The 12,789-nt window shown below is 42.5% G+C and overlaps 1 protein-coding gene across 3 annotated transcripts in view; it reads left to right on the top strand.

Moving 5' to 3' along the window:
* The window catches only part of slc16a4 (solute carrier family 16 member 4), a 37,896-nt gene that overhangs the window by 12,286 nt on the left and 12,821 nt on the right, over window positions 1-12,789 (top strand). For all 3 annotated transcript variants that reach the window (XM_050065564.1, XM_050065562.1, XM_050065563.1), the window contains 5 exons: window positions 4,316-4,448; window positions 5,878-6,010; window positions 6,794-6,937; window positions 7,123-7,284; window positions 7,430-8,086. In XM_050065564.1, coding sequence (XP_049921521.1) covers window positions 4,332-4,448; window positions 5,878-6,010; window positions 6,794-6,937; window positions 7,123-7,284; window positions 7,430-8,086 — 1,213 coding nt within the window. In that variant the 5' untranslated portion in view covers window positions 4,316-4,331. The remainder of the gene's footprint in view (window positions 1-4,315; window positions 4,449-5,877; window positions 6,011-6,793; window positions 6,938-7,122; window positions 7,285-7,429; window positions 8,087-12,789) is intronic.

The raw sequence follows: 12,789 nt of genomic DNA, 5'->3' as shown, positions 1-12,789 counted from the left end.
ATTCAATATTCATGAGAAACACCCAAAATCACCACAGGAACACCATATCTGTCTTACCCTTACCTGCACATAAATCCTGTAACAAATGGTCATGGGTTGTTTTTCGCATGTTCACCTTTACTTTAAGGGGAGAGGGTGATGGTGTAACATACAACACCTGCATAACATGCAGGCCCCTGACCCAAAACAAACTGAGGACGGTACTGCCATTTGTAAAATACCACAACCACTCAGCCATCAGGACATTCAACATCTGCTGTGCGAGAACAGATATGCGAGTGGTATTGATCTTCTTATCTGGCTCGCTGCCAGAAAGTGAATAGGCGTATTTCCCAAAACTGTTAATTTTTTTGTTAAAGGTTCCTCGTTTAGTTTTTGACCTCTAGTAGAGAGACAAAGCTGTGTGATGCATATGCACCTGGGTAATGAAGTCCATATTCCTGCCAGTAATTTCTCATTAGTCTTCTGATCAGCAGTTGGTGGTAACACACCAAAATATGCAGCTATGCGCCAACATGGATGTAAACAATCCAGGATTTAAAGTTTTAAAAAAAATCAGCATTGCAAGTGTTTTATGAGGAAAGAAATGCTGGAGAGCTGGAGGATACATGTGTTTTGGTGATTAACACTGAATGTAAACATCACTTTTGTTTATGAGAAAACTCCACAGGGCCCCTTTAGGACTTCTGTTTCCAGTTTGCTCAGTCTGGACTTGATGTGCAGTGTTACTTGTCGTAAATCAGTCTTTCAGATTGTGGAGATGAAAACATCTGTTAATAGTTTCTCATTGGGGTTTGGGAAATCCTTTTTTGATTTACAGATTTATAAATGGTGTCATACAAGGACAGATCCTGGAGAACATTATTCAGCAAATAAATATCAGATTAGAAGCACAGTGTTAAAACTGGAGAGAGAACCTCGTGGTGGAAGTGTGCAGTAACATGGTGTTAGCACCACACTACAAAGCTCTGATCTCCAATCCCCCATCGCTCAAACCCTCAGACCCCCGGCACATTCACAAACATGCACTCAAGCACACTCTGAGGACAACGTGTGTACAGCACATGGGGGGGAAATACTTTCCTCACAGTACACTGGCCCAATTCATTCCCCTTTTAATCCGCTCTGTGTTCTCTGCCTAATGTGGTCTCTGCTTCTTATACATGTCTCAGTTTGAATGAGTTACTGATGCAGATTACAAAAGGCGCAGGTTTACTAGACCCTCTCCTTCTACTTTGTTCATGGTCTCTTTGCTCTCCAGCAACTGAGGCTGAGCGAGACATGTCACACCGTAATTTAGTCAGGTTTCATTAAAGCTACAGTTGGTGACTGTTAGGGAAATAACTTTGCTGAAACTTTCTGAAACTATAACTACTTTTTTAAAGACATACATGAGACAGATGGTCTTTGAAAAACATGTTGTCTCTCCTCCTCTTCTTAGAATCTACGACACATCAGAGTCAGCCAATCAGAGCCAAGGAGTCTCTAACCAAGCTGTCAGTCATGTCAGTCACTGCTCATGAACTGCAAACTCAACAGCACTGATCAAATATGAATCAAGATTTTGGTTCTGCAGTGCCAGTTTTCTCTAAAGTTTTAGTTGTGTTACTATTTAGCTGTAAAATGAGAAAGTTTGTGATCTGGCAGCCATGTTGGAAATGATCAACCAAAGTACCAAGCACCACATGCACTGGTCCACCGGCCAATTTTCTCATTTTACAGCCAACAAGTTCTGTTTTTGAAAACATTTCAGGTGAAAAATAGGCAATGCATCGACCAGAACTTTTTATTAATTTGCTTGTTTATTTAAAAAAAAAGACAAAAGCGTAAGACATTGCTTCACATGTAAAATACAAAGTAGATGCAGTGCATACAGGTTTCTAGCCATGGCTAGTTTGCAGCCACTGTCCCTGGTAAGGCGTTAAGAATTAAAACAATAAGTGTAAGATTACTGAGCATGGAGTAATTCTATACAAAAATACGACACAACATATACAACAAAATACGGGCAAAGACTAAGTCAAAGAGGAGACATCAGTTTTTTTTAGAGGAGGCAGAGGAATTTCATTTTTTAATCTATTACCTGTCTCATTTTGTACTGTGTAACTATTCTATCTTTGCACTGACACACACTGTCTGTTCACTTGACTTGGCCTCTCTGTGCTGCATGTGTATCTTCAGCTCCAGGCTACACCAGACAGTCTGTGACAAAAGCCTGGCATCAGACCAAAAATTTTTACATTCTGTGGTTTAGCCTAAAGATCGTGAATCCGAACAGACTTGACACGTCTCTGTGTTGTCAGCCATGGTGCATCACCACTCACTTGCAGCGCTCATCCCTCAGTGACCTTGGGATTCAGTGCAGATACCTCACTAGGACACACAGCATTATGTATTTATACAGTAAATAGCTGAGTTTGCTCATCGTCATCTTGCCTACACCACCCTTGCATCCAGCTGTGGGCTCTGCAGAGGTTTGATTGATTTAGAATTGATTTTGATTCTAGTTAAAATCTTAATATTGACTGGTAGTTGTCTGGAAATTGTGTTTTATCAGATACTATTCTTGAGTATTTGTTCTGTTTGCCCATGTTTGACTCTACTGTAGCTCATGCATTTATAAAGTCCTTTATGATTCTTTCTAACACAGCTCATTAAGAACCTGCAGACACAAGTCAAAGTCTCAGGATGAGGATTCTTTTGGAAACATGTTCCAAGAAAGTCTCAAAGTAACTCAAGGTCACACTGCAGTAAAGCTGGCTCTCAACACAGGCATGAACAGGTCGCTCCTCAATCATCTCACCGCAGGAGCTTAGGTTCATTTCGCAAAGCTGCAGTCTTTACGGCTTAACTTCAGAAGTTACACATATACCACATAAACACACACGTGGACACGCCAGAACATTATGCACGGCATACATGACATTTTGTTAACAAAACATTTAATTATCAATTCACTCAGTAATCCATTATCACCCCTTTTGACCCCCTTTGCCACGTGCCACTCCAAACTGCGTTATCTTCATCATCAGTGTGTGTACTTGCTCTAAAATGATTCCGATCTCTGCTGTAACTTCATGAATGACAGGGGAAGTGCTGCTGTGACAGCATGGGATGAGAGGGAAAGTCAGTGCTATAGACTTAAAGGGTGATTTCATGCATTCTGCCAATTTTTATGCAAAAAAATGTGCATTTTCTGCATGAATATTTGGTTTAAATGTCTTTAATTATGTCAAAATAAAATTCCTCTGGTACTTTTACGTATGGTATTATTGCACATTTTCTAAATATTGTGGAAGACATGTCCCATATGCCTCCCCCCCTGAAATCGATGCCCATGAGTCCTTGTATCCAAATCCCAAATCTCACTTTAACAGCTAAGTGTGTGGTTGTTTAAAAGTCAATTTCAAGAGAAAGGTGAGAGGGTTTCTTGCTTTTACTTTGAACACTTACCCAGGTAACTCTGCATAACCGCCTCCTCCTGGAACAGTCCTAGATACACGATTGAATATTTACACTAAATGTAAACACTGCTGAGACATTGAGTCCAGTGCAGTCGCTGTAATAAGAGCAAAAGAGGTGGAAAAGTAACCGTGTTTAGCTGTACTGTAACCGACCTGTTACACAGCTCAGTGACTTAACAAGTTCATACAACGTTACTGTCTACTGTCCTTTATGCTTTGTACATGCAGGTGTGTGAATGTCATCATGATTAGTCATTGGTTATGGTTGTAATTTTCAGAGGCTTCACAGTCTGTCACACTTGACGTAAAATATGTGAGGAAACTCTGGAGGTTGAGATAAGATGAACTCGTAGCTGCCCCCCATGATAGCCAGATTATGACGTGGGAAACACTGTCAAAGGCTGAATGAACGTAATGTTTTTAAAGGTTTTGGTTTATCTCTGTTCTTGTGCGTGCTATATAAGAAGCTTCTCTGGCCAATTTGTGTTGTTTTGAACTTAAATATTGGAGGACAACTGATGCTCGACAGGTTTGTGCTTTTATTTCTCAAAATGAAGGGTGAAGTTTTTCCACATCAGGCTAACAGGATCATTCTGTACTGTAAAATAATGATAACAGATTTATGTTGAGCATCATTTGTCTTTTTGAATGGTTCAAAATTGATTTGACTGACTTTGAGGTTTACAATTTTTTGTAAATTAGTTTTTTTTATACATAATTTTTTTCCTCTCACAACTCTCATGCTGTTATGCTAGAATATGTATCCCCTGTGATCAATGTGATGTGTTCAGTGCTTCTGATCAGGCTTCCTATGAGACTTGGAAGTTATTGATGTTTTTTTTTTCTCTTAGTGAAACCAAGGCAGCCATGAACCTGTTCAGGAAAGATGCCATGTCCTCAAAGAAGGAGAAGGAGAAAGAGATCCAGTATGAGGACCCTCCAGATGGAGGTTGGGGCTGGATGGTGGTACTGCACTGCTTCCTGGTATGTCCATCTTAGTTGTTTATGATCCCTCATCTCTCAGACTTGTGAACAATTAGCCCAGCAGTGTCGATCAGCATTGTGTTTTCCCAAACACTGTGATCAATTACAGATATTGAAATGATGTGGCTTTTGGTCTTTTCCAAGAAGCTCCCTAATAGGATGGTGGCAGCAAAATGACAACATTTTAATCTGCTACTTCTCATGTTTCCTTTTTCCAAGTCTCCATATGTGTGTTTCGCAGAGTGTAACAAGAATACGAATTAGATCTGGGCAAAAAATGATTGGTCTTGGTCTCAGACAAAGAGGAGTCAGGATTTTATTTCAACATTGGTTAAGTGCACAGCTGCAGGGATATCACTGAATAGCCTGTGCAAAAAATGAGTTTTGTTTGTTTGTTCATAGAAAACAAAGGAAAGGACCCCACACATAAAATTCACCTCTGTGATGCCTTTTGATTATTTTATCAAGACATTTCTCATGGTACATTTATACATACACACATAAATACAGTACTGGATAAAAAAAAAGTTGAATGAAGAGGAATCTTCAGTTGATTTTTGTGGGTGTTTTCATGGGAATGTGTATCTTCCAGATCAAATTTAGGTCCAGTAGTTTGCATATTCCACATTGTATCATAAGCGTATCATTAAGTGTGGGACTCTTGCTGGTCTGGTCTTGAGCTTGACTTGGTCTTAACCTCTTTAGCCCGGTGTACACTGTGTGGCTTTGGGCTGTCTCAGATTAAAGATGACCAGCCTGAAAGACAAGTAGTGATATCTTTGGTCACGACTCTAAAACGGTGGTCCTACATCACACAGTGAGAGAGGTTCAAGACTGGCCAGAGACCATCGCACAGTGTGACTGCTGCTACCACTTACATCTACTAACCAACCAATAGAAGTGCAGCATGAAATGGCGCTAACACTAAATGGTAGTAATGCTAAATGCCAGTAGGTGCTAATAAATACTTACATTGAGCTCTTGTTGCAGAAATTGGCATGGCCTCCTCCTCCTCTTCTAAGGCATTTATTCAACACACATAAATGCCACCATAGCGAGGGATCGATTTCATGTTTGTTTTTATTTTTCTCTCACCACTACAGTGGTGTAGATGGATGGTGCACGCTGATGTTTTGTTTTTGTGTATTGACATCGATGGATGTACGTCATAGCTTGCGATTCATCAGGGGTTGTCATCGTACAGTCTGCATACATCAAACTTGATGACATACCCAAGTTTATTAGATCCATGTTGCACAGTGTATCTTGCACGAAACTTATAAGATTGCTGAAGTCTCACAGTCTTTGGTAGACAGGTTAGGTTAGGTTGCCTTGACAACAACATTGATATTTACCACACATGCATGCTCTCAATCTCTGCTAGCACTGATCTCTTTCCCTTTATTTTCATGTGTATATGCATGTGCAGGTGAATGTCCTAGTGATGGGAACACTGAAGAGTTTCGGGATCTTCTTTGTGGCGTTCCAAGATGAGTTTGGAGGCTCGTCAGAGAGCATCAGCTGGATCGGCTCCATCATGTCGAGTCTGCGTCTGTCAGGAGGTTTGTATCAGAAAAAAAGTAAACTCCTTCTGCAACCCCTACAAGGCTCTGCGATAAGTTTGTCCACTTCTGTCCTCTCTCCTTCATGTCATCAGTGATTTTGTAAGAGCTTTTACCGTTTGAAGCCACTTTTCCACTGCGTGTTCACACTTAGATGTTGAAAAGTAGAAAATTGAGAAAAAAAAAACATTTTGTCGGCGCGTTTCATCCACCCCCTTTTATGCACATTTTCAGTTTGCATATAAAAACAACCCTGACAATCTTGTAATGTCACAAAGATGTCTAATGCTTTGGGGAGGTGGAAAAGCTGGTGTGTCGATTAAAGGTACATGCAACTAAGTGCAATGGACAGATTCCATGAGTGAATGATGACAGCATAGGCCACTGCAAACTCTCGTCGTCGACTCTGGAGAGCTTTTAACACGCTTATGCACACAGGGCTGTTACCAGAACTCTTCCAAGAGCACATAGCTGTAATATTGGTTGTTCATAACTCACTGTTTCCATTCTCTGGTGTGCTCACTGTTATCATTCATACATTGTTTTCCTTCATTTGAGATTTCTTTGAATGACATCATCTTACTGTGCCATCTTCTGCAGTGATACCAGAGAGTTAGCGTTACCTACTGCTTATCTCATGTACAAATTATTAATATTTGCGTAACAGTTGCGGATGGAAAAGCAGCTACATTTGCATTTTCTTTTGCAGAATCTTTGGTCAGAATCTGTTTTACATTTGAAACTAGCTTTGTCTTTGTGCGTCCTCTCCTGTATCCTCTGTAGCACCCATTGCCTCAGTGGCCTGTGCCAAGGTAGGAACCAGGGTGACCTCCATCGCCGGGGCAGTGCTGGTTAGTGGAGGCTTCCTCATGAGTATTTTCGCCAGCAGTGTGGTGTTCCTCTACATCAGCATGGGAGTTATAGTAGGTGAGTAGAAATCTGTCGACCAATGAGATCCACATCTGCTGTTTCCCCGATGACTCTAAACCAAGGTCATCTCCTGCATGAGGACATCTCTTCCTATCTATTTGATGAATTTTTTTCTCTTGTCTATCCACATTGCTGTGAAACACACATTGGCTGATAATGATAACCTTCTTTACTCCTCATAGGAATTGGTTTTGCACTACTATACCAATCCTTCTCAGTGGTCACAGCGCTGTACTTCCGAAAGAGGTTAGCGACAGCGTATGCAATTGGACGTTCTGGGATGGGTTTGACCTTTGCCCTTGCTCCATTCACTCAGCTGCTCCTGGACAAGTATGCTTGGCAAGGTATACAGGACAAATCTGTTACTGATTGGTGCACACTGTATAATGTATGTGGGTATCTATGGTGTATTCCCTTTTTGTGTGTGAGGAGAAATACAGCACATACAATGTGACATTTTGGGTCCTGAACTGTCTTTGTCCTTCACAGGTGCAATGCTGATTCTTGGTGGCCTCATGCTGAACCTGGTGGCCACTGGGATGCTTCTGCGACCCATCAAAGTGAAGCCCCCTGCGTCAAACCCTACCTCTTCCCCGATTCAAAAGAGCCCTGCTATTTCCCTCAAGAGCTCCTCAGAGAAGGAATACACTAAGAGCTGCTTGAATGGCTCCTCTCACTTATCCAATGGCATCTCCAAATCAGACTCATTCCCATCCCCTCCTCCTCCCTTCCCTAATGGGGACACTGACAACCTGGGGGGCCAGTGTACTCAGGGACTCCAGGACCAGTCAGTGAACCCTGAACTGACCAGACTGGTCCTCAATGGTGTGAATGGCCATGAGCCCCACCGTGACTTGGGTCAGTGTAAACCCACAACTCCAGACAGCTCAGCGGAGCTAAATGGTAGCATGAATGGGTCCACCATTGTCGGAGTTCCCTCACATGCCAGCACGCCAAGTGAGGCGGCCGTCATAAAAGCCAAAGTACTGGATTTCTCCCTGCTGAAGGACCCATTCTTTTGTATCTACACTTGGTCCTTGGTCTTCAGCCAGCTGGCCTACTTCATCCCCTATTTCCACCTGTCTGCCCGTGCCAGAACCCTGGACATCGATGCCATGGATGCTTCATTCATCATCTCTGTGGCAGGTGAGGAACACACTGGTCAACTATGTTTTGTGATCCACCCAAACGCAATAGTTTGACATTTTAGAAAAAGTGTTTCAGCTTGTGGAAGCAAGCGTATTTCCCTAAATATATACGTATGAATTACAGGGTAATACACTGGCTGTTACAAACCGTACTGGTTAAGTTTTTTCATACTTCTCCTATTTAAGTTCACTTAATTGCTTGAAAGTAGAAACTGTTGGATTTTAACAGTGGAACTGTTAACAAAGTGTGCACAAATTCCCATCTTCTAGATTAGAGACCAGTCTGCATTTGACTGTCTGAAATGTGAATGAAGCATAAAGTCAAAGAACAGCCCTGATGCTAGTTATAAATCTGACAAACACCTGATTAAATTTACTGTAATAAAGGGACAGTTCACCCCAAAATCAAAAATACATGTTTCCCTCTCACACCTGTAGTGCTATTTATCAACTTAGATTGGTTTGGTGTGAGTTGATGAGTTTTGGAGATATCTGCTGAAGAGATGTCTGCCTTCTCCCAAATATAGCGGAACTAGATGGCACTTGGCTTGTCTTGCTCAACGTGCAAAAAAAATACATTCGAAAAGTTCAACAGCAATGTTTCTCTCCAGAAATAATGACCCGGTTACTCAAGATAATCCACAGACCTTGTTGCGAGCAGTTTCATGTAGGAACTATTTTCTTTTTACTGAACCACACCCACCAACTGTATGACCTTGCAGAAAGAAGCATGTATGGTGCTCATGACAGGTTTTAAACATTAATGGCGTCCTCCTCAGCTGAGCTGTAACTTTAGCTAGCTCAGTATTGCTAGGTGAGCTTGCAGTGGATGCACACTTCCCTCTGTTTGGTGATAATTGGTCATGATTTCTGGAAAGAGGCACTGCTGTTGAGTTTTTCAAATGTATTCTTTTAGCGCTATTAGCACCACGAGCCGAGTGCCATCTAGTTCCATTATATTCCCGAGAAGACAGACATCTCTACAGCTGATATCTCCAACACTCGGTAACCTACACTAAAACAATCTAGACTAATAAATAGCACTACAGGTTAGAGGAAAAATATGTATCTTTGATTTTGAGGGTGAACTGTCCCTTTAATGCCGTCTGTCTTTGAATGTGGCTTCCAGCAGGGAATTCACAGCAACTGTTCAGAGGGAGGTCCAGGTTCCTTTAAGACTGGGTTTAAGAAGCAATGCAAAAGAAAAAAGTCCTCAGTCAACTTCTAGGCATTAATAATTTGTGAGCTGCTCAGACTCTGCAGTCTTATGTAATGAATGTGCTTACATAAAAGCTGAACTTTGGTCCACTGGCCAAGGCGGGCGGGTTCAGCAGAATGCCACTGATGAGGCCACTCCATATGAACAGAAAACAGCATTAACATTTTGACCACTAACCACATGTGCATGTAATTCTTTAAGAGTGCTTGGTCAGGCTTTGTGAATAATTGAAATGCACCAGATGGGGACCTGCGTTTATCAGTTACATGCTTCTGTTTTGTAATGCATCCCTTGGTAATCAGTCCTCAGCAGACAGAGATAGTGTTACCTTTGATTACAGGTGACTTTAGGATAAGAGTAATTACAGTCACATCACTAGCTTTCGGATGCAATAAAGGGAGAAGGTGTGAGAGATGCTATTGTCATACCAACACAAGAAGTGCTGACATTTTCATACATGTCTTAAATTTACATCACATCTAGTCATTGTGAAATTAAATTTAAATGTTTGAATTATGCAGCAATGCTTTGGCTCTGGAGGAAATTGTTTTAGATTGCCGAAAAGACTGTTTTGGTGTCCTGGAAAAAATCTATCATTTTAATGTTCCCTGTGTAGACGGCCTGTGAATACACAGTGTTACCTCTGTCAGCGTTGGTGTGCATCAGCAGCTGGACAGAGAAAATGGGGTAAAAGTAAGGAAAAGGTCACAAGAAAACACTACAGCCTGCACAGGAAACACAGCTGGGATGAAAACATTTATGGATTTAGACAAAACTAAGATTGGTGTCAAATAACACGACTGTGTTAAATTACCTCAGATACACAAAAACTAGCAGACAAATTGGCTTTATGTGCTCTTAGCCAAATCTCTACACTGTTTCTGTAGAAGTGTAACAAAAACAAGAGGATATAGTTGTCTGAGTTTTCCCTAATGGTCTATGAAGTTACTTCTGAGCTTCATGCCAGCACTCAGCGCGAGCCAACAGCAAGACTGACAGATTCCTTTGACTCAGACACGTTTGTTCTGTCACATTCTCTCGTCACGTGCACTGTGATGAGAGAGAAAGAGAGACAGAGCTAGAGAGACGGGGTGCCAGCCGCACCACAAAGCCACCATCCTAGTGTCCTGCTGTCCCTCTTTCCCTGACCCAGCGCCTGTCATAGAGGCCCATTGACTCGGCTGAGGGAGGGAGGCCACTATCGTCCAGGTCAGTCCGCTCCTCAACCCTCGGCCGCCAACACTGGAGCTAACTGGAGTCGCTAAGCAACAGCTAACTGAGTAAAGTTGTTGGCGTGGTGACAAGAGGGGCTCCCGATTTTGTTGGAGTCCAGTTCTAAAGTGGCTGATACTTTGCAGAGGAGCACTGAGGCGGCAATGCGTACAAAAGAGGAGGCAGGACAAGCCAACTGCCACCTCAGAGAAGCTGGGAAAACCAACATGCCTTTTAGAACCCTTTGCTTTAATGTGGTGACAAAATGTCCCTCTTTGAAGTAAAGGAAATGGCACTTCTCCGCACTTTGCAGCTCCCTAATGGTCTATTAATGCCCAGCGGCATGCGCATACTGTACACCTTCTATACCTGTCAGCACTACGCTGAGAACTAATAATGCCTGATGCAGTTGGCTTAAGGTGCTACTCAGAAAGGCCAAATTTAAACCGCAGTGTACTGAGTTTGAACAGGAACAGCTGCAGGCCTGGACAAACCTGCTGAGGCTAAAACACACAAACAAATTCACAACTTGTCTGGATGCAAGCAGGGGACACCCTAGGACACTGTCTTGGGTCGCTAGAGGAGGACACATAAACACAGCACAGCTGCCTCATGTCATCTCCCTAACCTCTGAGGAGAGAAACGCTCTCGAGTTATGTAAGGAAAGCAGAGGTGTTCACTGGCGAGGCATTTCATGGTTTATTCATGGGAAGTTCATTCAGAGCCTTAAAGAGTGAAGATGTAGTTGATCGTCATGAATTACATCCACATGTTGATTTATGTGAAGGAGTGTAACCTCACAATTAAGTTATATCTGCATGCTGTACCTGGTAACACACACTGTACGCAGGCTCATTCATATTCAGCAGAAATTTTATTTTGAGTTCAAACTGTGTGCCAGTGACTGCAGCCCGTGCAGCTGTGGTGCAGAGGCTGAGCAGAGGATGGGTAACTCTGATCTGCATAGAACCAGTTTGTTTCATTGATCAATGGCTCAGCGCTGCCTGCTTGTAGCTATTCCTGCGGCGGTCAATACACCACTGCAGTTTCCGTACCGCCTATCGCGTTCCAGTTGACCTCAGCAGAGAACAGTACATATCTGCCCAGTCATCATACCCGACCGGAGCAAACAATCAATCAGATGGGATAGAGTGCGTAATGAGTAGTTTGCCTGTGTGTCACTCATGTAATACAGATGTTAACAGATGGATATGTTGCCACCCACTGTGTGTGGAAACATTCTCGAGGACGGGAATAAACTGGGACCTGAAATAGACTTGTCTAGACATCACGTTTGTTATTAATGCAGACCTAGTTTTGCTGCAGTGTCATTCTTCTTTCACATTCTGTCTTTGCCCCACCCTCACTCTCCCACACACACGTTTAGATGCACACTCACTCCCTTAATGCTTGATTTGCATTGCATGAAATAACTGCATGATTTTGAAGGAACTCTCACAAGTCCCTGTGGGTAACTTTAAGTGGGTGCCCTCATGGATTACCTTAGCTGCACTTGAACTGCACTTTGCTGTGCCGTGGCTGACTTTGAGATGTAACTCCTTCTGTGGATCTGAGCATCACTTCAAAATGCAGACAAGACTGTCAGCCTCTCATCATTGTGGTCAGCTGTAGCAGCGTTCGTACTAAAGTCCCAGCAGGATTATCTAACACTAAAAGGACAAATGTTACTGTTTTATGACATGAATGTCATAGGTCAGGAAACATGTCTGCATGTGAGTGGAGTGGAGCCGGTGGCGTGACAGGTGAATGAAGATGATTGAAAGTTCATATGGAACTTTAAGGGCCGGTTTGCCCAAATTACAACAAGAGTACAGGTCTTCCACCACAGTAGTGGCTCTGTTACCTCTTTCCCATCAACATGGAACGGGTACAGTTTCAGGTCCCGCACCTAAATTTGAACCCCTCATACTCCTTTTACACCAAATTAGCTCTCTTTCTTAAGACTGTCCTGTTCAGATTTCTTGGAACCTTGGTGCTATCTAGGGAGCCAACCCACATTTCCACAAGTTTTGAGTTGAACCATGGAAATCAAGGATGCGTCACCAATGGAGGGTGTTGCACAGTGGAAGTAAACAGCAGTAGCAAGGTTGCAGGTTGCATTGATTAGTCTTAGGGCTGCTGTTGCTGCTGTTCTGTCCAATCTGTAGAATATGCCACACCCACTCATGTCGTCATGGTTCCCACTTTAGGTCAAGAAAAATCTGCTATGTTTTGAGTCCAGCTGGGAACCAACTTTTCAAGTTCTGAAT

This window comes from Epinephelus moara, chromosome 16, assembly GCF_006386435.1.
Source record: "Epinephelus moara isolate mb chromosome 16, YSFRI_EMoa_1.0, whole genome shotgun sequence".
NCBI lineage: Eukaryota > Metazoa > Chordata > Actinopteri > Perciformes > Serranidae > Epinephelus > Epinephelus moara.
This window is presented reverse-complemented; position numbering and strand designations above follow the sequence as displayed.